Source organism: Equus caballus, chromosome 14 (genome assembly GCF_041296265.1).
Source record: "Equus caballus isolate H_3958 breed thoroughbred chromosome 14, TB-T2T, whole genome shotgun sequence".
Lineage (NCBI taxonomy): Eukaryota > Metazoa > Chordata > Mammalia > Perissodactyla > Equidae > Equus > Equus caballus.
This window is the reverse complement of record NC_091697.1, coordinates 43,418,027-43,441,075: the sequence shown is the minus strand read 5'-3', so window position 1 is coordinate 43,441,075 and position 23,049 is coordinate 43,418,027. Positions and strand designations below refer to the sequence as shown.

The 23,049-nt window shown below is 55.5% G+C and overlaps 1 protein-coding gene across 2 annotated transcripts in view; it reads right to left on the bottom strand.

The window, feature by feature from the left end:
• The window catches only part of CAMK2A (calcium/calmodulin dependent protein kinase II alpha), a 61,933-nt gene extending 43,160 nt beyond the window's left edge, over nucleotides 1-18,773 (bottom strand). Inside the window, exons 1-2 of one of the 2 annotated variants that reach the window (XM_005599297.4) lie at nucleotides 18,235-18,773; nucleotides 3,319-3,413 (exon numbers count right to left, since the gene is read on the bottom strand). In XM_005599297.4, coding sequence (XP_005599354.1) covers nucleotides 3,319-3,413; nucleotides 18,235-18,296 — 157 coding nt within the window. In that variant the 5' untranslated portion in view covers nucleotides 18,297-18,773. The remainder of the gene's footprint in view (nucleotides 1-3,318; nucleotides 3,414-18,234) is intronic. The other variant, XM_005599299.4, reaches the window with a different exon arrangement.
• Between the last annotated feature and the right edge of the window lie 4,276 nt (nucleotides 18,774-23,049).

The following is a 23,049-nucleotide window of genomic DNA, read 5'->3' as shown; positions in this document are numbered from 1 at the left end:
TTCAGCCTTCTTCCCCGGGTACCTGGAAGACTGCCCCAGTGCCCGCTGTGATATCCTGTCAACCTTTTCCAGTCCTGGGGGCAGGCTCCAGGGTCTTGGGATTAAGGGAGCCAGCCCTGCCCAGAGCTCAGCAGACCGGGGGTGAGGTTCCTGGGGCCAGACAGTGCCAGCATGGTGCAGAGGGACAGAGCAGAGCACGGGAGAGTGAAACCAGGCAGCCTGGGGGGCTCTGCTTGCAGAGAGGGTGGGCTCCAGCAGGCAGGCGGGCAGCGGGATGCTGGCTGGAGACACTGGAACCAGGGGAGAAAAGAGATCTCTGTCCTGGAACAGGAAATGCCCCCTCCCTCTACAGGGCCTCGATCAGGCTCCTGGGAGGTGGAGAAATAATCTCGAGGACCAAGAGTGCCGGGCGGGGTGGGGAGGAAGATGAGAAAGACGGGGAAGAGGTGCCTCATTGCCTCCTCACAGGCTCCCTCATGTGGACCAGAAGCTCAGGGGCAGCCTGAATGAGCCCACACCATGGGGACTGGTCGCCAGAGAGCGGAGGAAGTGACCCCCTGGCGCTGGGGTGGACAGTAGGGCCTGTGGAGGGGGGCCGTAAATGAGCCAAGCCCCTCTGGCTGCACCAGCCTCATCCACAGGCCCAGTGCCCAGCATGCCCTACAATGCTAATGAATTCTCTCTCTCTTTTTTTTTTTTTTTTTGAGGAAGATTGGCCCTGAGCTAACATCCACGCCCATCTTCCTCTACTTTATACATGGGACGCCTGCCACAGCATGGCATGATAAGCGTAGGTCCACACCTGGGATCCGAACCAGCGAACCCCGGGCTGCCAAAGCGGAGCGTGGGAACTTAACCCCTGTACCACTGGGCCGGCCCGTAATGGATTCTTTCTGTGGGCTCTGGGAGGCTAGGCTGGGAAGCAAGCAGAGCCAGTGGGGACTTAGCATTGAGCCATACTGCCATGCTCCCTGCTGACAGGAGTGTTTAAATGCAGGAGCTTGGGCCTCACCTGCTGAATCCCACCCTCAGGGGTGGCACTGAGCTGCATTTTTCTAAGGGTCCCTAGAGGATTTGGCAGGAATTGGGATGGGCGAAATGTTTACATTTCATTTCATGTCTTTATGGCTTTTTAGAACTGCTTATTCTATAAGCATATTATTGAAAAGACTAGTTTAACAATACATACAAAAAATATCTGCTGGGTTTGGGAACCACTCGACAGAAGAGGCTGGCCTGGGTGGGGAAGGGGAAGTCACAGCTCCCTGGGGGGCTGGACGGACACCCCGGGTGGGCACGGCCCCCCCGCCGGGAACTGCTGAAGTCACGAGGAGTGCCAGCAGGAGAAGTTTAGAGCGTGTTGCCAAATATTCAGCCTCACACCACTCCCCACCCCAGGCGCCATGAGCGGCAAAGAAACCCTAAACGAAGCTGTGCTCCTCCTCCCCCACTGCGGGGAGAGCGTGGGCGGTTGGCGGGCTTCTTTGAGAAGGTTCCCCTGAGGACCTCCTGGCCACCCTGCATACTCGCCTTGGCCTGGGCCACCTTCCTCCCAGGAGGTCAAAGGCTCAACAAATCGCCAAAGAGAGTGGGCTTGGCAGTTACTGCCTGGCACAGCCCAGAGTCTACACTGCCCAGGAATGCTTACTCATCTTCCAGAAAAGAGGCAACACCCCTTCCATTCTCTCCCATCCACATCTGTCTCTTTCTGTCAGTGTGTGTGTGTGTGTGTGTGTGCACGCGCGTGTGTGTAGATGTGGCTCTGAGAGTGTGGTGAACCAGCTCAAGATTTCCGGCATCCAGGGAGGACCTGATTCCTGACCCTCTCTCGTTTGGGGGCTATCCCACCTATCACCCCAAGTCGTAGTTCTAGTCCTGCCCCCACTGTATCTCAGGGATTGGGATATCTTCCTTGATCACTAGAGACATAAAGCACAGAGAGGGCACCAAACTGCCACTAGCCACACAGCTATGGCAAGGCCAGTCTGGCATCTGGACATGAGGCAGCAATCCTACCTGCCCTGGCTCCCCACCCCTGGCTCTGGCTCTGGACCTTCCACAGGCTTTGCCTGTCCACCCCAGCTTTCATGTTGACTGTGTGCCATCACGGGCTCTGGGCCTTCAGGAAAGCCCCCCATCCCCGGCCTCTCTCCCTGCGGGACACTGGCCTGACTACAGGGAGTCCAGTAACTAGGAGAAAGTGCTAGGCTTCAAGCCACACTGAGCCAGAGAGATGAAAGGCAGTAACATGCGGTCCAACAAGGGACCCATGGGGAGGCCTGTGGGGGACAGCAAGAACATCCTGTACCAGCCTCGGTGAACCCCATACCTGCCAGGCCCCGGCCCAGACACAGCTGAGGCTTCTGCCAGGTCAACACCTGTGCACCATACCAGCCCCTCACACCACATCTCCCAGGCTGCACAAGCCATGGGCTGCACAACCCGCACGGACACCTGCCTCACCCAGTGGAATTCCCTCCACCCCAGGGGGTCCCCAACACAGCTTAGACATGGTTCAGAGCGGCGATTGAATCTTTGAAGATAATTCTCCCCAACACTCTTGCCATGGTCACCACCATTACTGCCCTAACCACAGGCTAAGGGCAAGAAGCAAGCTCCTGGGCAGGCTTCCCAAGTTTTAATGTCCACATGAACCACCCGGGCGTCTTGTTAAAATACAGATTCTGATTCCTTAAGTCTGGAATCAAGAATTTGCATTTCTAACAACCTTCTGGTGATGCTGATGCTGTTGTTCTAGGACCACTTTCAAATTAGAATTAACCTGGGATCTTTTCTAAAACCCAAGTCATGCCCCAGACAAACTAAATCATAACTTCTGGGGTCGGGACCCAGGCGTCAGGAGTGTTTGAAACTCTCCAGGGGATTCCAGTGTGAGGACAGGTTTGGGAGGCACTGTCCTGGAGTGGTTGAAGCAGAGTGCCCTGGAGCTCACTGGGCACTGGCCGAGCCCCGCGGATGTTGGGCGCTGTCCTAGGTGCTGGGCACACGCAGGGCATGGGACCCATCCCCACCCTCTTGGAGCTTTTAGTGAAGAGAGAAAATGGATGATAAACAAGGAGTCTAGTCAGTAAATGGGATAAGTCTAGGTTGGGGAAAAGCCACAAAGAAAGTAAACAGTAATGAGAGAGATAAAATCTGGGAGACTGCCTCAAATTTGGGGGTCAGGGAAGCCCCTCAAAGGATGTGACATTGACCAAGGGGACAGACCCAGGCCTTGGTTCTAACCCAAGGGGTAGAGGGTGGAGTGAAGGCAGGGAGAGCCCCAGAGGGTGGGCCAAGCGTGGATCCACCACCTACCTCTGGCTGAAAGCTTCTTGGTGTTGATGATCTTGGCAGCATACTCCTGGCCAGCCAGCACCTTCACACACCTGCGCACCACTGAGAAGGCTCCCCTAGGAGGACAGAGAAGGCAAAGGAGGTGAGGAGGGGCCAAGGGCTGCATCCCCAGGAGACGCTGGCGTCCATGCAGCTGCACCATGCTAGCTGGGAGCCCTCCTCCAGGGCTGCTTGAGCTCATAGGGGCTGCTGTGACCCGAGCCAGAGAAGAGCAGGGCCCAAGACCCAGAGGACCACAGGTACTGGATTATTAGGAGCTTGGCCACACAAGAGATGAGATTTCCAGAGTTGTAATAAGTTAGCTCACCAAATTGAAAAACATTAGAATCATGTAGTGTTAGAATTGCAGAATTGAGGTCCCTGAAAGTTTTTAGTTGTTTATTCTTTGAGTAGATAACACATTGACATGGTTCAAAGTTCAAAAGATACAAAAGTGTGGATAGCAAAAAGACCCCCCTCCCATCCCTGTACCCCTATCTCCGAGGTCCCCTCCCTAAAGACAGCCAGTGTCACCAGAGCATCTTTCCACAGGCAGTATCCCCACACAAATGGTGCTGGACTTTGTGAGCTGTTCTGCATCCTCCTTTTTTTGGCAAATATTTTGGAGATCCTCTTTCCATGTTATAACACAAAGAGCTGCTCATTTTATGGCATTTGATCATACAGCTGTGGTCCGATAACTTACCTAGCCAGTCCCCTATCAGTGGGCAATCAGGTTAGTTCCAATCTACAGCAATTACAAACAGTGCTGCACGGACTAACCATCTACGTGTGCATGAGAATTACGTTTCCCATGCGTGCAAGTGTCTGTGGATAAACGCCTAGAGCTGGTGTATTTGGTCATAGGGTGGATGTTGTTTGCTAATTTTGATAGATGATAAGGGATTTTCCATCTTAGAGATGGTACCAACTTACTTTCCCAACAGCATGCGAGGGGACCATTTCCTCTGCCATTGTCAACACGATGTGTTACCAAACTTTCTTATCTTTGCTACTGAGATAGGTGGAACATGGCAACTCGGGATAGATTTGAGTTGTGTTTCTCACACTGAGAGGGAGACTGAGCATCTTTTCACATGTTTTAAGAGGTTCCTGGGACTTTACCCTCAAAGTATTCATGATTGGAAGAGAAGTGGGAGTGAGGGCTGTGAGTATCACTGTTTGCAAGGGACATTGATTGTTGCCATGTGGAATGTGGCCCATTTCCCGGATTATTTGATTTTTCAAGAAAAGCCGAATATCTGGATATTTATGCGAAATTTCCCAACTTTTAAATACTGGCACTTATTCCAAAAAAAGTAAACAGAGTATCGGGCCCAACAAAACTATTTTGAGAACCAGATGTGGTATCTGGGTGCCATGTTGTACCTTCTACCACAAAGGTCATCTGGTCCAACCCCTTCCTATCACAGAGGAGGCCCCTAAGGGGCTGGATGCTGACCACGGTCACTACCAGTACTGCCCTAACCATAGGCTAATGGCAAGAAGCAAGTCTGCGGGGTAGGCTTCCCTAATTTTGAGATCCATGCGAATCACTCTGGTGTCTTGTTAAGACGCAGATTCTGATTCCTTAAGGCTAGAGTGGGGCTCCAGACTTGGAGCGTTGGCGTAGCTCAGTGTAGACTGCTCAAGGTCACGTGGCTAGTTCCAGGCATTGCTGAGGCTAGAACTCAAATATTTCACTCCCAGATTTCTGGCTTCTCCCCGACCAAGTGAATCTGCCACCTCCTGGCCTGCACGTCCGGGTTCCTGACGTGGCCTCACCCCATCACACCCTCCAAACTCTGATGTCCCCTCCTAAGTGCATGGGCAGGTCCAGGCCACAAAGATGAGGCTGATGGGAGCAGGGAAGGACCTGGCAGGCAGTGAGGAAGCCTGCAGACGGGCACAGCTGCCCGCAATGCACATGCCCCTGGACATTGTCACGGGCTCCGTGTCTGGGCAATATGAAGAGAGGGGTAGGGAACTGTGTGGAAGGATGAGGAAGAAGGATCTGGGAGGGGGGCTAGAGACCAGGAAATATGACCTCTTAGGAAAGCCAGAGAAGGCCAGAATTCATGACAAATGGATGGTCTCGCAAAGCAACGGACCCTCCCTGGGCTGTGCAGCCCCTGCCTGTCCTTCCCTGGAGGAAAGCAGCGGGAGCCTGGCCACCTTCCCTAAGGAGCCTTGCCGCCAGGGGGTCCTTTGTTTGTGCCCCCAGAGCACCCTGCAGTCCCTCCCCATCGAGCCCAGGCTGTAGTTGCTTGGCCGTTTGTCTTGCCCACCCAGCAATGAGTTCCTGAGGGCCAGGACTTTATTTCTGTCCCCACACCCCCATGCCAGGTACCCAATGCCTGCTCCCCTGCGGGCCTCCATAGATGTCACCTGCAGGAACAGGAGGTGATGCCAGCAACAGTGAGAGGGACTGGAATGAGACAGGGGAGAGGATGTTCAGGGAGGGGTGTTAGGAACAGGAAGAGGCATCTGAGGAAGGGGGCGTGATGGTCTCTTGAAGCACTCCCACCCTACCCTGGCAGGGGATGGACCCCAAGACCTTCATGTCCCTGCCCTGAGGGAGGCCTCGATCCTCAAAGGCCCCAGGGGAGAGAATGTTTGAAGTGGCCGCTTCTGGGAAAGGTTCCAACAACTCCCGGGGAGAGGAGGGGCACGCAGGTCCTGAATGCAGGGGCTGCGTCTTGTCTCACTTACCAGCAGCTAGCCCCTGCTTGGTCCTGAGCTGGAGCTCAATTAATCAGAGGTGGATGGCGGGAGGGAGGGATGCAATTTCTCCACTAGAGAAACAAAATTCCATTCTGGGTAAAGACCTTAAATCAATGGTCATCAAATTGGCTGCCTTAGAATCCTCAAGATCCTTGGGGATCATTTAAAAATACATATTCCAAGGCCCCGCCCGACCTACCAAGCCAGAACCTCTGGGTATGGGCCAAGGAAATCCGTATTTTCATTTAACACACGGTCCCAGCCTGCTCAGCACTGCCCTGCCCGTGTTCCAGGGAAGTCCTGTAGAGTCCGGCCTCCTGGAAGTCAGCACTGATGAGGCCGTCCCACGGGGCTCTGTGCATCAGGCTCCACAGGCCCCGTGAGCCCGGGCTCTGCCCAGGACCCGAGGACCTAAGAGCCACGCCTGTAAACAAGAGAAGGCACACTCGCTGAACTTCCTCCTCAGAACAAAGCGCCAAGCTTTTGTGTAAATACCAGGGTCTAAGTAGGGGGCCAGGATGTGGGGGGTGCAGCCGTAGGGGTCCTGTGCTCCCCAAGGACATCCTGTGCCTCTGAGTGTGGGTATGTGCATTTTTTTCTGGGGCAAGGATGCATAGCTTTTAGCAGATGCTCAGAGAGAGGAGTTTGTACAAACCAGTTTAGAGCTGCTGATCCAGAGGCCACCAGCCTCTCACATACCCAGAAGACGTCCTCCCTTTAAAAGCACATTCCCCATTAAGCTTCTTCTTGACCCTCATTGCAACTCTGTGAAGTGGGCATTATGAGCCCCCACTGAACAGACCAGGAAACTGAGGCCTCAAGTGAGCAGGCATATTCCTGGTGAGGCCGTGAAGAAATCCAGGTCACCTGCACTTGTTCTTCTGACTCCTTCAAAGGCAGGAGAGTGTGACCCTCAAGAGCAGGGGCTCTGGGCTCACAAAGCCCTGTGGTCCGATCATGACTCGCCCCCAACTCACTGTGTGATATTGAACTTGGCACTTCACCTCTCTGTTTCCTCCTATAAAATGGCGGCAATAATAACATCTACCTTCTGGGTGTTGGGGAGATTCAGCGAGCTGACACGTGCAAACACTGGGCACAGTGCCAGGCACATAGAGCATCAAATGGGGCGAGGGCAGGGCCGGGGCCAGGGAACCCCTCTTTCCACCTATGCAGCCTCAGGTCTCCATCCACACGCGGGAGGGCTCACCCCTGCCTGCCATGGTGCTGGGATCAGGGAGATGAGGGGCAGAGGAGACGCTGCAGCAAAAATAAGAGTAGGGGCAGCGAGCCTGCAGCCCTAACTTCCTCTTTTTATCCTTTGTTTAAAAAAGCATATTTCTGCACTCTCTTCCTGCATGAGCGAGTGGCCACAGCCCAGAGCCTTGGCAAACAGAAGAGCCAGCCCACTCCTCCCACGGCCCGGAGCAGAGCAGGTGGCCGGCAGGTGGGTGGGCAGGAACTTGGAACAGGACAGGGTGGGAGAGGGGAGGAGGCCAAGGTGGGGAGGGTAGGTGGGAGGGTGTGACCAGGGGTCCCAAGGGGAAGGGAGGAGGCCTGCATGTGAGGGCCCTGTGTGACGGGGGATGTCCCCAGGCGGGTCCTGAGGGTGCCTGTGAAAGTGTTCCTGGGTGCAAAGGGGTCGAGGGGGCACGTCTGCCCAGAAGTGTGTGTCGGCAGCCCCGTCACTGTCCTAGTGTACGTGATGCCATGAGGCTCTGGCTGCCACAAAGCATACTATGTCACCCTGGATGCAGAGTGTGCTCATGTGAGTGAGAAGGTCACAGAAGGCGGGCAGGGAGGAGCGTGTGTGAGACAGACAGACACTGAAGGGACGGACTCTCAGCCCTCAGCCCTGCTGGAAGTTCTTGAGCAGGGGTCTGCCCCAACGTGGGCAGTTTCTTTATCCGCAACAGGGAGGTTGGGGCAGGGATGAGGATAAATAGCACAAAGGCCCTCCCACCTTTAATATTCTACACCGGCGCTGTCCAACAGAACTTTCCGTGATGGTGGAAATATTCTGTGTTGTCCAATGTGGCAGCCACTAGCCCCAGATGGCTAAGGAACGCTTGAAACGTGGCTGGTGTGACTGAAGAACGGGATTTCTTATTTCCTTTCATTTAAATAGCTATCTGTGGCTAGTGATCACCATATGGGACAGTGAAGTTTCACGTGAATAAGAACAGCAGCTCCTGAACCAGACCAACCAGAGTTCAAACCGTGGTGCAGTCCCTTACTAGCAGGTTAACCTCAGGCAGCCTGTTTCTTCACCTGTAAAAGGCAGATGAGAACAGTACCCACCCTGTGCACTTGTTTCAAGCCTTCAGTGTTAGATTCAAGTTAATGAGGTATGCAAAGGGTTTAGCACAGTCCCTGGAGTATAGTAAATGCTCAAGAAACAACGCCTTTTATAGGCATCATCATCTATAAACTGATGAGAACAGCTGGCATCATCAGAAACAAAATGGACCTTGTCTGGCAAGCCTGGGGAGGAAGCAAGCCAGGAGAGGTGTGGGGCCCGTGGCGAGGAGGGCAGGGGGCTGCTCCTCAGGGCAGAGCAGCTGCCCTGGGTGTGTGCAGGCATGAGCGTGAGTCCACGGCGAGGCTGTGCCCAGCGTCCCAACAGACAGATGGAGAGGGCACTGTGAGAGCGGGTCAGCGTGGCCGAGAATGTGAGAACGTGCTAATGGGCCGTGAAAAGCAAGATCCATGATGGGAAATTGCTTCCTGGCTGCCTGGCAGGCGAGGTGTCCTGGGAGTTGCTGGCTGCCAGCCCACAGGGGGCTTACCACCCTCTCTGGCCTGAGACACCCCAAAATGCTGCCATGGCAGCCAGGTGCAGCACTGAGAGTGTCACATGGGGATTGAAAAACCTGGGGACTCACCCAGCTTGGCTGCCCACTTGCTTATCCCTCTGGGCCTCAGTTTCCCCATTTGAAAGATGGAGATGAGGAGCCCCAGCCCCACTTCCTCCTGGGATGGGGAGGGGTTCCTGCTACCCTAAACTGGTTACTGCCAACTTCCTCTAGAGGAAACCTCCACCTTCACCCGGAGCCGCCCAGAGCCCAGGCAGGCCTGTGGGTCTCAGCAGACAGACACACTGTTTACGGGGCCTTCCGGAGACAGCACAGTCGCTGAACCCTCCCTCCACCTAGACACCTTGGTGGTCTCATTGTCGGGGGGCCTGATAATCTTTAGGGTCTTCCCTTCATTGGGTGTTTCCTCAAACACACCCAGGTCTCCCTCGTTCTGGAAAAATAAACAACCATCCTGCCCAAAACATTTTTAAAAATTAAAAACCAAGAACCTTTCTCTCGACCCAGCAGCCTGGGCCACTTCCTTCCTCCCTCCTTTGCTGCCAAACTTCCAGAACAAGTGTCCGACATCCACCGCCTCCTCTTCCCACCTCCCACACTCCTTGAACCCACCACAATCTGGCTCCCACCCCCGGGCTCCCTAGAAGAAAAGCTGTGCCAGGCCTGCCCACCCAATGCTCCCCAGTCCCTGCAGCCCTCATTGGGCCTGATCGCCTGCCCAGCCCCACACCAGGTGGCACTTGGCCCCACTGACACCCAGATGGAGGCCCATCCTCCCTTCGTTTCTGGGTGGGTGCACTCTCCCTGGTGTTCCCCTCGCGCTGACACTGCTTTCACTTCCTTATCTTCCCCCCAACAACTAGCAGCTCCCTGCTCTCTCTCCACCCATTCTCTTACCACTTTCCCGTACATCCTCCCTACCGGGCCATTAGCTGGAATCTCTGGGGAAGTCCTGAGTGTTCACCAACACACCTAAAATTTTAATAAAATTACTCTGTGTCTGTGCATTGCTCTGGGCAGAGGAGAAATATTTCTCATCAGCTTCACAAAGGATTCTGTGACAACGAATGGTGAAAGCCACTGACCGTCACCCAAGATTGAAATCTGCTTCTACATAGACCGTCTTCTCTTCAGGATTCTAGTCCCAAATTTTCAGCTATTCACCATCTTGCACAGATGCTATGTGACAGGCACCCTATAATCAAAGTCCAGGGTCCCCTCTAAAGTCACCCCACTCTCCATTAAGATCGCGAAGCATTCTCTCTCTCTGAGATGAGCTGGGGTGATTCAGAAAGTTCTGGCTCAAATGCAGAGCTGTTATCTGTGAGAGGATTAGCATCCAGCACCTCTTGGTGGTCAGTAGCTCACAGCCCAGCTTAGCTGATCAGATCATCAGCACAGAGCAAGGCCTGGGGGCGTAGATGGAACCCAGAGGAGGTGGGGTTAGGATGTCTGGGGGATGGGACAGAGCTGGGGTCGGCCACTGGAGTAGCTCCACCAGAGGGGCCAGCGACATGTGGGGCATGTGTGTTTGCATCGGAAGCTGGAACACGCAGTGAGATCTTACATTGAGGCCTACCCTCTCCCCATTCCACAGATGAAGAAACTGAGGCCAAGACCCTGAACCCAGGACTCCTGACTCATTGTCCATTGCTCTTTCCAATACCCCACACTCTCGGATCAGAGGGGCCCTAACTTGAGGTCCACAGATGGGCTTCAGTGCAGAGGGATCTTTGGGAAATAACACACAACATTCTGTGCATTGGAGTGAGGATGCATTTTTGTGGGGAGAGTGGCTGTGGCTCATATGAGATTCTCTGAGGGCCTCTAGATTCGCAAAACAGTTAAAAATCTGAGGTCAGATTTGTTCAGAAACAAAAGGAATATCCCGTTTCCACAACACCCACTTCTATGTACTTCAAGCAGCTCTCTTTCCCTTTTGGGGCCTCAGTTTACCCATCTCTGAAATCACCTGTTGATCAGTCTCTTTTAAGCCCTCTCTTTCTCTTTATTTATTTCTTTGTAAGCAGCAGTGCCTTTTCTTAAGAACAGACAAACAAAACACAGCTGTGCAGGTCCCCAAACGGCAAAGGGATCAGAGAAGATAGGGGCTGGGGACTCAGGACCTCCTTTGCTTGGCTTCCTCTCTCTTTTCCCCGGCTCACCACAGCAGCTCTGCCCAGAACTTCACAAACGACAGCATTTTACAGCCAGAAAATCCTAGGACCTCTTACTGAAGCCACACATCTCGCCTCCTCCCACCCCCAGCTGCAGCTGCCCAGGCCCAGACTCCAAAAGATGCTGCAGGGACACGGCATCTTCGAGCCGTCCTGCACCCCACAGGCCTGCATTACGCCAACCCAGCAGAAGTCTCACGGGGGACACAGAAGGCCTGGGAACCAGAAGATTCTGTTTGCTTCAGGGAACATTGAACCAACAGAAGTTCCAACATGTTCCTTGTTTTGGCTGTGCATGGGTTTTCTTGCACGGTTTTGGTTTGCATGGGTTACAAAAAGGAAAATAGAAAAATATTCACAGAGCTCAGAGGCAGGACCAGAGCAGGCAAAGCAGAGGAAATGCCAAGTGGCTGCTTTGTCCCCAGCCTCAGATGGCCTCCTGGCCTGCCTTTGTCCACATGCACACTCTAAAGGGTTTGAGAGGTTCGGAGAGGGGCTCGAAGGGGTAAGAGAGCCAAGCACTGGACTAGAAAGAGGCTGGAGTGCCCAATTCGCATGTGTCACTGGCTGTGTGATCTTAGGTAAGACACTGGCCCTCTCTGGGCCTTAGTTCTCCATCCATAAGACAAGGGAGAATAAGCGGAATATCACTCTGATACTCTAGTGAGACTGAAGATATTCTGGCCCCTAAACCATCTTCCACTTCATGCTTGCAGCAAAGCATCTCACTGGGCGAAGACAGGGATGTGGGGCAGGAGGGAGATGGAGGCACAGGGGTGAGACGAGGGCTGGAAATGAATGCACGTTTCTCTGCTACCAGGGCGCTCACTGTCTCCTGAGGCCGCGTCCACCTGGAGGAGCAGTTCTGACCGCTAGAAAGGTCTTCTGATGTTGAGCTGGAATCTACCTCCCTGTCACTCTGCAGACCTGGCCCTGCTCTGCCCTCCAGGGCCACGCAGGGCTGTGCGCTCTCTGCTCTGGGGCACCAGGACATCCCTGCGGAGATGAGAGGGGAGGGCACGCCCCCGAGGGTCTCTTCTTCCTGCTGAAGTCCCCCAGCTCTTCGGCCCTCTCTCACTTGGTATGGCTTCCAGAACTTCACCACCCTGCCTGGCCCCCCTTCTCTAGACAATCTACAGGTTTTTAATAATCCTTCAAGGTCCCAGGCATCTAAAAACTGGGGGCAGGCTGAGCAGGCCTAAGAAAAGTGGGACCCCCCTCAATCCCCCCAGGGCTGACATGCTCCACCAAAATACACACCTCAGAGCCTCTGCCTGTGCTGTTCCCCCTTTGAGGAACACTCTTCCACCCTCTTCCCTCTGATTAACTCTTATTTGGCCTCCAGCTTCCCAATGTCACCTCCTCAGGGGAGCCTTCCCTGATCCCTCCCTCACCCCAACTAATTGAGGTCTCTTTGCAGCTCATAGCTCCTTGTTTGTGTTCGTGGCCCCTAAAGTTGCATTTAAATAATTTCTGAAGTGATTTAATTAATGTCCGCTTCCCAGTAGACCGTGAGCCCCAAGAGGGTGGAGACTGCATAAGTCTTGCATGTGGCACCTGCTGGGCTCAGCCCAGGGCCAGGAACAGAGTACATGCTCAGGAAATACTTGTTGAGTGGATGCAAGGGTCACAGACAAGTTCCTCCTTTTACATGGCCCCAAGACACCAAGGCCCGCACTCTTCTCCAGCACAGAAAATCCCACTGGCCTTATAGCCCCACCTGATGCCTGAGTGGGCAGCCATGCCCCACGAGGACCTCGAGTGCCTGGGCTTGGCCTCAGCAGGTTGTGACATGCTCTGGGGGCTGCGCCAGGCTGGCCTGGGGTGCAGGCTTCCTGCTGTGCCAGGGAGAAGCTCAGAAGAGAATGCGACACGGGCAACATGCATGCAGGAGAGGGTGGCCTATGGCAAAGGACCTGCACGAAGAGAGGGAAGGGGAGCGAGGGAAACAGAGCCAGAGACCAGGGAGAAATAGAGAAAGGAAGAGAGGGAAGGCCGAGACAGAGAGAGATGGAGACAGAGACAGACAGACAGCAGAGCCCAGAGGCCCAGCCAGCACCATCTTGCTCTCGCTGCACTGGGAGGTAGACTTGTGCTCAATGCTCTGTTGGAGCCAGTGTGTGTGTACATCCATATGCACCTGTGTGTGTGCAGTAGCGACAGAACGCAGGCGTCGCATCCCGAGGCTCTGCCCTCACTCCACAGAGAGGCCGGGGCCCCAGACTGCAGGGGTGCCGGCAGCAGTGTCACTGTATGTTTGTGTAGGGAAGCAGGCAGGCGGGAGGAAGGCTCGGCACAGTGTCAGTGTGGCTCAGCCTGTGTGGGGGCGGCTGCGTGGGGGCGGAGGACTGCGGCATGCACCAGAACATGTGCTTGCCTGCGGCTCTGATGGCTTAGAGGGGGAGGGAGGAAAGGCTGTCCCCTCCCCTGTCCGTGCCACCCCTCCTTGAGGACCTGCACCCCAACTTCCCATCCTTGCCCTCTGGCCCCTGCACACCATGTGGTCCCCTACCCTGGCTTTGCCATGGCCTCTCCCTGTGGCCTTGGCCAAACCATTTCTCCCTGGCTGGTGGCTCACTGTCTATGCTATGAGTAGACAGGGTCGACGGTCCTTCCAGTCCTGATGTTGTGAGAGTCTGAAATTTCCCATGTGTGCCTTCCACAGAGGGAGGCTAAAGAGGGAAGCAACTCTAATGGGTCATTCGAGCCCCTGCAGAGGTATTCTGATCCCCATTTTACAGATGCAAAGTTGAGGTATACAAGAGACAATAGATTCACCCAGGGTGGCCCAGAAAATTAGAGGCAGAATCATGATTGGAAAGTAAACGACAGCTCAGAGTTCCCTCGTCCACAAGGCCACTGCCCCTCTTCCCTAGCAGGGTCCCCTAGACACAGCACCAGGCGTGGTCCCCCTCCTCCAACTTCCACCCATATGCAGGGTGCTGGAGACCACACAGGTGCAAAGGCTGTCACCAGCCCCCTGAGCCAGTCATTCCACCTCCTCAAGCCTCAGTCTGCTCATCTGTAAGATGGAGGAATAAGCCCTCTGCCTCCCTCAGAGATGAGTTAATGGATGGAGAAGCGCCTGCTGGCCCCAAAGTGCTGTGAATGTGAGAGGTTATGAGAAGCAAAGTAAAAGCACAGCCGTCGGCTCTGGGTGGTGCATCAATGTCCAACATCTCTCTCTCCAGTCTTACACCACTGATCCCCCTAACAGCTCTGCCAGGGAAGGGCGGGATTGCTAAACACATTTTGCAGATGTTAGAGCTTGCATCCAAGAAGGAACCTAAGCACCGGGGACCCTGGACCCCCCTACTGCAGGGAGCTACCTCTGGGCCCCAGTGTCCCCCACTAATCAGTCCAGCTCAAGCCCAGGCCATGATACAAATACATGGAGGTAAGAGAGGGTGGGGGGCTCCTGGGCCAGCTCTTTCCCCTGTCTCTGCCAACCTTGCTGGCCCCTGGAACCCTCCCCTAGCCCCAACACTGCCCTAGAGTCAATTTCAGATGCCTGTTTCTAGAGAGAAAGAGTGGGTTGCACTCTCTCCAGTCTCTCTCGCTCCCTCCCTCTTCCTCTCTCCAGTAAAACTCCTTTTCTGCACAGCCCAGTGATTACACAGGCTTCAGGGCAACCCTCTGCCTCTCTAACCTTTCCTGGGAGCAGGACTCAAAGCTCTGAGAGTGTCCAAGGCTGGAGGAGGTGTCCTCCTTCTCCACCTCGTGGAACCTGACCCCTTCCCCTGACCCTGGTCTGCCAGGAGCTCTGGCCCCACTGCCCAGGCCCACCCTGACCCTGGGGCTGGCGTTGCTGCATCCCACCTCCGAACAAGCTGCTCTGCCTCTGAGGTCTGGGCTTTCATTTCTCCCGTCCCCCGGTCCCCTGGGAGGAAGGAGGATTCGGGTCAAGAGAGGAGGGAGTGAGCTAGTCTCTGGGTCCCCAGAGGCAGCCCCACCTCAACCCTCTAGGGGACCTGGAATCAAGTTCCTGGCTTATCTGGAGCATATGCTGCAGTGGCTCCTTTGTCCAGCAGCATCAAGAGGCCCCCAAAGCCCTGGCCATCCAGCCGGCTGCCCACTAGGCGGGAGAGGGGCGGCACCTCTTGCATCCCTAGCTAGCTCTACCCCAGGCTCCTCGAAGGCCTGCAGTCACGAGCCAGGCTCACTGGGCAGGTCGCCCAGGGCCTGCAGGAGGTCCAAAGGCTCCTATGTCCCCTTGCAGGGCCAACTCAGCTGCTTCTGCCAGTGATCTGAAGGGAGCTCAGCTTCTCGGTGGTGACTGTGGCGTCCTAGCCAGCAGGCATGGCGGGTCACCAATGGAAGGATGGGCCCTCAGGCATCTTGGTTGACTCTCCTGACAGAAGAGGAGCTGTTGAATCCCTGACAGCCCAGGAGGGGCAAGGCTTGGTCAGCTCCTTCCTGCAGCCAGGCAAACTCCAGGCAAAAGGTAAATCTGTGGCAGCACCCAGCCCCAGCTCCAGTCTGCCCAGCCTTTGGGGGCAACAATGATCCCGCAGCCATCTCTTGTTGAAGACCCACTGTGTGCCAAGCTTGTCACCATGTGTTCACGCATACCATCTCATTTCACCCTCACAGGCCTTTTTATCTCCAGATTATAGGTGGCGGAAGAGGCGCCATAGCTGCCCAGTATCACAAAGCTATGGGTGATGAGGTCCAGAACCTGCGCCCTCTGCTGGGTGCTGCCCCTACCTGTTCCACTGGGCGCTTGGACTGTAGCTGCCATGCTGTGCTCCCCGTCCTCAGTGGTACCCTGGCCACTCAGAGGTGTGGAGCCTCATCCCCTTTTTTCCAGTCCAAGCATCCTTAACCTAAGGCCCATCCATAGCCTTCCCATGCCCTGCAAGCTCCTGACGTTACAGGCAACATTTCGTAGGTTTGTGCATTTCTCTGGGCAATGCAGACTTAGCCTTTCATCAGATTCCTGGAGGAATATGTGACCTAAAAAAGGTTAAGAGCACCAGTGGTTCTGGAGGGAAGAGGGCCAGAACTGATTAGACAAGGACTGGCCATGCCTGCCACCCCTGGTGTTCCTGCCGTGGCCACAACAGGGCTCCCTATCCCCTGAATTCTGCCCCTGCCCCGGTCCCTCCAGGCGCCCTGGCAGGCACTGTGACTGAGACGGCTCATGAAGGCTTTCTCTGCCAAGTCGCCCCCACAGCACCCGTCCTCATGATATCCATCTCTTCTTGGGGCAAAATATCACTTTTATTTTCACTTTGAGGGCCTGAGTCACATCTCAACTCCTCGGCACACACTCTGTGATGCAGTCTTCCCAGAACCCAGCCTGGGTCACATCCCGAAAGGCAGCTCCCAGCTAATCAGGGCATCCTTGGATTCCAGGGGGCACTGGAAACCAGCTGAGACGGGGGCTCTGCACAAGTTTAGCAGACAGCCCATCCTCCAGAGCAGCCCTAAACATTTTGTTCCTGCTACCCCCCCTGCCCCCAGCACAAAAACACACTCAGAAAGACAGGAAGTCTGCAGACAAGAGTGACCACATGTCTGCACATGGATGTGTGTCTGTACAAGGGAGCTGGCATGTGCCTGTAGGTGTCAGGATAGCCTGGTGTGTAAGCGTGTGTGCGTGTATGTGTGTGTGCAGGCAGCCTACTTGTACACGGCCACAGGCCCACCTCCCACGCATAGGCAGACACCAGCATGAGCTCCACATGCCTACAACACCCACACTCCCACCCGAGCCTGTGGGCCCAGGCCCCACATGCACACACGTAAACCTTCCTGTGTGCACGCCCCCTAGTCCTCACAAGGATGTGCACATCCAGACCTCACAGGGACACCACTGTGCCGAAGTCCCACGCACATATATTTGCATCCTTACACAGACATATATTTGCACACGCCCAGACCTCACACACATTTGCCTGCTGATGTGCACACAGCTCTGAACTGCCACACATGTGCACACACAGTGATGCATGTTCACACCTTCACTCCCATGCAAATCAGCCAACAGCGCCCCTTATGCCACTCACACACAGGCACCCTTGCAGGGCACACTCGCATTTTCAGGACTGACACATGAAACACACTCCAGCATCTCCTCCTGGCGCACACACATGAACACTCGCATACCCTTTCAGTGCACACAGTGTACCCGAGTCAGTCCTTATACAACAATACACATTAAAATGCACACTTGTGTGTGCACAGCCAGACCTCACACCAGCACGTCCCTGCTTACAGGGCCCGTCTCCCCCGCACTCCTGCTGCTACAGCAGGGACCACCCAGGGCATTGGAGCTGCTCTGCCCACAGGGCAAACTCTGCCCCAAACTGCACCCTACCCTGGACCCATCCCAGATCCTCCGCCAACCTAGCTGGGGACATCCAGGAACGCTTCCCTGACACGCCACAGCCTACTGGGCTACCCCAAGGGGCTCCCCTCTACCCCCATCCTCCCACTCTTCTCTCCACACTAGTCATCGGAGGTAGAAAATGAGCTCTGGGGCTGGACAACTTGGCCCAGGGACCAGAGCTGGGGCACCCTCACGCCACTAGCCTCTGCAACAGCAGTGTCCCCTCCAACTAGCCCGATTGCCCCTCCCCTCCTCCAAACGCCCAGGAAGCCTCCTCGGTTGGTCGCTCAGTTATTAACCCCTGCTGTACTGATGCCCTCACTTCCAGAGGAGCTGGGAGGAGGAAGGAGGGGAGGGATGTGTTTACAGGGAGAAGTCTGCCACTCTGCACAGCGACTGCAGGTGTCTGGAGTCAGGAAGGACTACCTGGGAGGTAGGGAACTCTCTGTCATCAGAGATATCCAAGTTGAGGCCAGATGGCCACCTCAAGAGAAACTCGACAGGGGAGTCCAGCCTTCGACTCAGTTGATTGGGAAGATCCCTTTTTAACCCTGAGTTTCTAAGAATCTGTGTGTGCCCAGGTGATGTGCATTTGTGTGTGTGCGCGCGCGCACTGACATGCACTGTCAACACTTCACCCCTAGACACACATGCCTGGCTGGCCTTGGCACATTGGTGCACCCGCAAACATGCCCATGCCCGGCTCTGGGCACCCTGCACATGCAAGTGCCCCCAAGCACACGCAGCCTTCCTCCCTGTGTGTGCACAGGAAGCACGGCAGGTGCACACCCTCCGCCCATGACGCTGACCCCCTGCACCCTCCAGGACTCTCTGAGGTGCAACTCACTTTCCCAGTTCCTCAAAGAGCTGGTACTCTTCCGTGAAGCGTGTGCAGGTGATGGTGGCCATCCTGGCGCTGGGAGGGCAGGCGAGGCTCGGGGCTGGAGGACCAGGACTGGGGCGCTGCTGCTCTGCTCCCGGAACTAGGGGCCACTCGCCTACCCCTGCTGCCGAGTGCGAACTGAGAACCGGCTTGACTGACGAGCCCAGGGCTTCTGAGCAGGGCACTGTGGCTGCTCACAGCCTCGCGAGCCTTCGTCAGCATCCAGGTCCCCATGGCAACCACCTCCGAAACGCCCTGTTCCCGTTGCCCCGGTAACTGCCTCCCCAACACCTGCCTGCCTTCCACTGTGAAACCTGCTCCGGGACGCCCTGGCCCTACTGCACACAATACTGCAGGCCTCTGTGGGTCCGGGGGTGGGTGGCCCCAGCTCCCCGGAGGTGATGACCCAAGGGCGGGGCTGGAGGAGGCGAAGAGAACAAACTTAGTCCACAAGTGATCTTCTCTCTTCCCACCTCCCCCATCTCCAACTGTGGGGCCCTTGTAGCAGACAGGATGGGATTAAGTGGGGCAAAAAGGCAGTTGCCATGGTAACAGTCAGTGGGTGCCACATTCCAGGATGGTCCCCAGGAAAGACAGGATGCAGTTACCCTGGCAACTTCATCTCCTCTGGGGAGACAGGTATTGCCCCGTTGCCCTGGCAACAGCTGGGTTCTAAGGTTTACAGCTATCGGTTGATAGCTAATTCATGGAGATCCCTCTCTCTGAGTAGATCACTGTACCTGTCTCTCTGCTCCCCTCTATATATTTTTTTCTTTTGCCTCTGCCTCTGTCTGTCTTATTTTGCTCTTGCCCTCTCTGCTTTTTGCCACCTTGTCCATCACACTGGCACTCCAGCTTGGGCGAGAAGTGCAGAGAAGACACCAGGATTCTGGAGGGAACAGCCCTGGCTGCCTGCTCACCCCTACCCCTCATGGCCATGACAGTTGGTCTGCTCCTGAAGCCTCTTTGCAACCTCTCCCCCACCCCAGGCCTCCAGAGGGACCATGGAAATCTGGTCTCCTGGGGCTCATGTCCCAGTTTCTGCTTGTGCTTCGAGTCAAAGTGAAAGAGGCGGAGGAGGCTGTGGGGAGGGAAGTGTGGCCTGGCATGAAGGGGAGTGGCCATGGACCTGCCCTGAAATCCTCATTCCAAAATTTTGTGGACACTTTTCCTGCCAACTTCAACTCTTCAGGGCAGCAGCCATATCTACAGCCCCAAGATCTCACCCCAAGGCTGGGGGGTTAAGATGGAAAAGGACTGGAGTTTAAGGATCTGAGTTCGATTCCAGCTCTGACATTTATTAGCTGTGTGACCCTAGGAAAGTCACTGTCCTTCTCTGAGCCTCCAGCTCCTTTTCTACCAAACAGAACAAAGCTACCACTGCAGAGGAAGGCTGCGAAGATGGAGTGGGCTAAGGGCTGTGGAGGCCTTTGGGAAGTATGTAAACACGAGGCCTCTTTTTCATTTCTAGAAGATAAAAAGGAAGGTGTAAAGCAGGACCATGACCACCCCTATCACTCCAGCTTGGACTTAGAATCTCAGACCCTTCACATCCACCCATCCGCTCAAGCTCGTCTCACAGCCCACCAGGCTGAGGCCTCACGCCAGCAGTAGCCCACAACAGGCACAGATCAGATCAAAGGATCTAGGATGCAAACCCTCGGGATTCTAGCCCACCCCTTCTGAACCTCCCAATTGCCTTACTGGTCGCCTCATTTCTGGATACCTTGTCTGCTTGTTGGTAATTCCCAACCCCAGCAGGTCCCTGCCTTACTACCCCAGGTTCAGGACCGGTGTGACATCTGGGTCCCCCTTGCAACTCTGCCCCTCTGCCTGGGAGTCGGGGGTGGGAAAGGATGACGGGTTGGATCTCCGATGCAGCCACTTCTTCCCAGGAGAGAAATGGGAGGGAGGCAGAGGGAAAGGGGGGGAGGCGAGCAAGGGAGGGGGTAATGGCTTAGCCACTAATTGCACCATTACCACCTTCAGAAAAAGGAAAAACCACTCAGTTTTGTTTCTGTGCACAATATGCTTCCCGCTTCTGCCGCCAACGTTGCAATTCAGAGGCAGAGAAGAGAGGCCCGTCCTCGGGGGCTGCACAGCTAGTGGGCAGCCGGCAGGGCAAAGAACACCGCTAGAGGCTAGAAGCGTATGCTGGGAAGTGGAGGAAGGGCTGCCCCGCCACCTCCCTGCTCCAGACCCTCTAGCCTGTCCCCAGGAGGGGACGGCTTCCACATGTGAGAGCTTAGTGACCATTGAGGCCACCTCAGTCTCTGCCCCGGGGGAGAGAAGAGGCAGTGTTGCGCAGTGGTTAGAGTGCCCCCACGACCTACAGGCTGTGTGATTTTGGATGAGTATCCTAACATCTCTGTGCCTCGGTTTCTTCATCTGCAAAATAGACTTAATAGTATTCCCTACCTCCAGGGCTGTCCCAAGGATTAAATGAAATGAGCACAGTAGCTGACACACTGTAAATGCTCAATTATTATTATTAAGGGACTCAAAGTCCTTCCTCCTCCCCATCACTCTCTGAATTTTGGAAGCACACACCACCATCTTCAGGTTTCAGCACTCTGGGGTGCCATTCTCGGAGTCCCCACTGGAGTTGAGCTTGTGGTTTGAACATCACCTTGCCCAGGCCTGGTTTGCAGCAATGCCTGTGGAACAAAGGACTGGGGCTAGAGGGGGAGGGGTCACAAGGCGTCCAGCTCATCAGGTGCCAAGATAACTCTGCTTTAGAAATCAACAAGTAAAATAAAGGGCAAATGTGCCTGGAGGCTGTATTAATGGGAATCTAATGTTCTCTGCAAAGGAGGTGGTAGTCCTGCTTGGCTTGGAGCTGGCTGACCACCTCATTGATGACATGGAGCACGTTCAGAAGAGCGTAGAGTGCATGGGGGGAGGTCCGGCCACCAGGTCACAGGAAGAGCCAGCGGTGACTCAGAGGAGGACTTGAAGGGACGGAGGTGTAGATGGCCAGCTCTCTCCCTGTCTCTGATGGGGACCACAGAGGTGGCCTATGTGGCTTCAGGGGGCAAAGCCAACCCAGCCCCATCCATCCGTCACCCCATCTGTCTCTTCTCTGACATCCTTCTATCTTTTCAGCTCTCCTTTCTCCTCTTTCTTTTCACTTTCTCATTTTTCCATTTTCTTCCTTCCCTCCCTTCGGGGGGATGGGCAGGGCCCAGGCTGCAGGATCCTGCTGATGGAGAGATGGCCGGAGAGCAGGGAGAGGGAGGAAGGGGTGGGAGAAGAGGAAAAGGTCTCCTTGGCAACTCTAACCTGTGCGCACACATACACACACACACACACACACACACACACATCTCCGAACATTTGAGAGCCCAGCGCAGGGGTGTGGGCACTGCCTCGGACAGGCCCCCCATCCTGAGCATAAGTGCCACCCTGAGTAAGAGGCACGACCACTAATTCACTGCCTCCCCTGTGTCCTCGAGGCTGAGGCTGGCAGCTGTGCCCGGTGGTGGGGGGCAGCGAGGAGCCAGCCCTGCCTCCGTGGTGCTGAGAGAATGAGCCGATGATTGCATCAGGGGGACTGTTCCTGCCAGACTCCTCGCTCCCTAGGGCCATGGCAGGCATGCGAGCCAGCACGTGTGCCCCCATCTGCAACACGCATGTGGTATTCAAGAGTAGGCCCGCATGCCATGGGCTGGTGGCCAGGGGTGGGAGCCCTGGAGGTGGCTGAGCATGGCTTTGACACGCTGGGATGAGGAGCACGACCGTGAACACACGCTGTACCCCTGTAGATGGGGAGGGACAGACGGGACCAGGGCCAAGTTCCTGGGCCATGGCAGGGGATGGGTGGGTGATTGGAGCCCCAGGAGCATTGTGACAGCCGACTTCAATCCCCCCTTCCACAGCCCACACACGTGCTCACGTGCCCGTGCCTGAGGGCCTCAGGGTCCTGCAGGTCGCAGGCAGGTGCCACAGAAAACGTGCCATCTAAAGGGTCCCCACAGGCCTGTCCCACTAAGGGCAGTGAGCGTGGGGAGCAGAATCGGTGGAAAGTGGGCCAAGAGAGAACTGATCCTGCGGAGGGGCTAGGTGGAGGGTGACTCGGTTAACTGACAGCAGTAAGTCATGCCAGGCTTGCAACCAGAAGGGAGAGAAGTCAGGGGTCAGGAAGCACTCACACGGGAGGCACTCCTTGCAGGGGAGAGGGAAGCAGAGAGCCAAGGGACAGAGGACAATGGCTCCCAGGCCAGCGTCTGCACAGCACGACCTGTAGTGAGAGGACCCCAGTTCAAGTCCTGCCATTGGCTGTGAGTGCTTATGGCAGGTCTTCTCCCCATTGGGTCCTCCACTTCCTCCTGAGAAATATGGGGACAAGATGTTCCTTCACTGACTCCAAGGACACGAGAAATAGTTATTTCCACTTTAGAGCCAGGCCCTGTGCTAAGCGCTATTTATACCTCACGACAAATGTGCGTGGACAGGGACACCCGGTGCCTGTTTTGCAGAGACGTGATGTGACTTACCCATCCAGGGTCTGTTGGACTTCAAGGGAGCCCATGCCCCTTACAGACGGGGTACTGAGGCCCAGAGAGAGGAAGCTGCCCTCCCGCAGCCGCACAAGTCAGGGGCAGAGTCAGGATGATGGTCTGGAACTCCTGACTCCCAGAACAGTGCTCTTTCCCTTACCCGGCGCTGCCCTCCCTCGTTCTGGCACTGCAAGGCCACTTGCCTAAGTCCCAAGGTAGCCAGTAGGCACCAACTGAGAGGAGGAAAGGGTGCCGAGGCCCAGGGTGGGGCTCGAGCCCT